Source organism: Trichoplax adhaerens, genomic scaffold (genome assembly GCF_000150275.1).
Source record: "Trichoplax adhaerens TRIADscaffold_1 genomic scaffold, whole genome shotgun sequence".
NCBI classification, from domain to species: domain Eukaryota; kingdom Metazoa; phylum Placozoa; class Uniplacotomia; order Trichoplacea; family Trichoplacidae; genus Trichoplax; species Trichoplax adhaerens.
The window spans coordinates 7,324,066-7,326,325 of NW_002060943.1; the positions used below are offsets into that span (position 1 = coordinate 7,324,066).

The following is a 2,260-nucleotide window of genomic DNA, read 5'->3' on the forward strand; positions in this document are numbered from 1 at the left end:
GTATAAAAAATCTATTCAAAATGATCAGGCCTAATGTACAGTGTACTGTACAGTTGACTGTACTGTACTGTACGTGTACCGAGAGAGAATTTTGAAAGGAGTACAGTACTGTACTGTACATACTGTACAGTACATACATGTACTGTTACAGTACTGTACTGTACTGTTAAAAAGCATGCTGTACTGTACTGTACAGTGTACAGTAGTGCTAGTACTGTAATGGCGATGGCTTTTATACAGTACTGTAGGATGGTCTGAGTACAGTAGTACTTGTGCCTGCACTCAACATGTACTGTACAGTGTACAGTACTGTAGGTGTATTGTCCTGCTAATCGGTGGTCCGTTACTCTACCGTGTACAGTGTACACTGTACAGTACAGTATCATGTCAGAGTACTGCACACTGTACACTCTGTGCAGTAGACCGTTTAAGAACGTTTATTACTACACACTCACGGGCCACCACGACAGTAGTAAGAGAATTTTCTCTCATTAATTAAAGGTATACAGTACAGTATGATAGGATGAACTTTTCTCTTATGATATGTTCAGTCAAGCTGAGTCAACTTTATACAGTACTGTGCTGTAATCTGGTAGCGCCTTCGTACAACATTAATACGCTGAGGTAAAGGCGACATCAATCATTTATAAGGCAATAATGAATTAACTCTGTTGAACAACTTACCTATTCAACTGGATGCGGATGGTACATCGACCGGACATAACAATCACCATGATACAGTGGACAGTACTCTACCGGAGGTGAAAATCGATAGAATGGCTCACTTTTTCTTTACTTATATGGCTCTGACTGCAGATGAGACGAGTTTTGCTCACTAGTACTGCACGATGTACAGTACAGTCTCTACCTGATCAGTGAGGACTGTACTGTACTGTACTGTACACTGTACGCTGTGTACAGTAAAACCGATGATTGGCATTTCGTCAATTAAGTCATCGGAGCAATTTCTACCCCGGCTAAAAATGGACGAAAGATCGGATGCTGGCCTTAACGAGCAAACAGCAACCGATAGTCATCAAAACGATGAAGATTCCAATTATAAACAAATCAAACGGAAACATGAAGACAATCAAAGTGGCGATCAATTCTCCAGTATCATTAATTTATTTGAATGTCCGGTCTGTTATGATTACGTTTTACCACCTATTAAGCAGTGCACTAGAGGCCATCTCATTTGTGAAAAATGCCGATTGAAAATTCTCAAATGTCCAGTGTGCAATGAAACATTCGAAACCGACGTTCGAAATTTACAAATGGAAAAATTGGCTAGAACCTTAGTTTTTCCATGCAAATTTAGACAATCTGGTTGTCAACTTTGCTTTTCGCCTGATGAAAGAAAGATTCACGAAGATTCTTGCCCATTTCGTATTTATAGCTGCCCTTTCCCGATTACGTGTCGATGGCAAGGCTCGCTGGATTCTGTAGTCTCTCATATTGTCAATAGTCATAAAACAGTCCCTATGCAAGATGGTGAAGATGTTGTTTTTTCATTTGTTATCACTAGTGAGGTTACTGTGTGGGCTATGATACAAAAATGTCACGATCAACACTTTTTAGTGCTTGTCCGTAAAATAGAAATGTCCCATTACATCTATCAACTTTATGCCCTCGTTCAAGTCATTGCGCCTAAATCGATTGCTCGCAATTTCGCCTATGTTTTAACGTTGAAGGACGAACAACGCCGCTTAGCTTTGGAATCCTCACCCATTAGTATTAATGATTGTATTGATGACGCTATTGCAGTACGCGATTGTCTTTCAGTAGACTTTGTAACTGCCAAGTCTTTCAGTCAAGATGGCAATATTCGCCTCTTGGTTGCTATCAAAGCCATCTAGGTCAAAAGACGTAAAAATCACTTTGAATTCACTCAATTTTGGGTTTTTTAACTTGTCGTAACCATGACTTAGACGTGCATGCATTCATATATGATCCATATATAGAGAGATAGATATATACTGTATGTAGAAAATTGTAAATTTTTCAATTCAAATTCATATCGCAAGAGATAAAATTGTAATGACATCGAGCAACTGACTTATTGTAGTGTAGAACGTTGGTAATTTGGTTATATCAATTGGATTTTAAATCTGCCATCTCAATAATTTGTACAGTCTTTAATGTTGTCGTTTCATATTTAAAGAGCAGTTATATTATACACCTGAACAGAGTCAGACATGCATTCTGTAGATATATTTGCAACCTATTATAACAAACCTTAACAAGCTGTATTAGTAAACCT

The 2,260-nt window shown here is 38.2% G+C and overlaps 1 protein-coding gene across 1 annotated transcript; it reads left to right on the forward strand.

The window, feature by feature from the left end:
* Positions 1-983: 983 nt before the first annotated feature.
* TRIADDRAFT_19965 (uncharacterized protein) lies at positions 984-1,856 on the forward strand (the record flags this gene model as incomplete). Its single annotated transcript, XM_002107998.1, has 1 exon — positions 984-1,856. The coding sequence occupies one exon, from the start codon at positions 984-986 to the stop codon at positions 1,854-1,856; it is 873 nt and encodes a 290-aa protein (XP_002108034.1).
* Between the last annotated feature and the right edge of the window lie 404 nt (positions 1,857-2,260).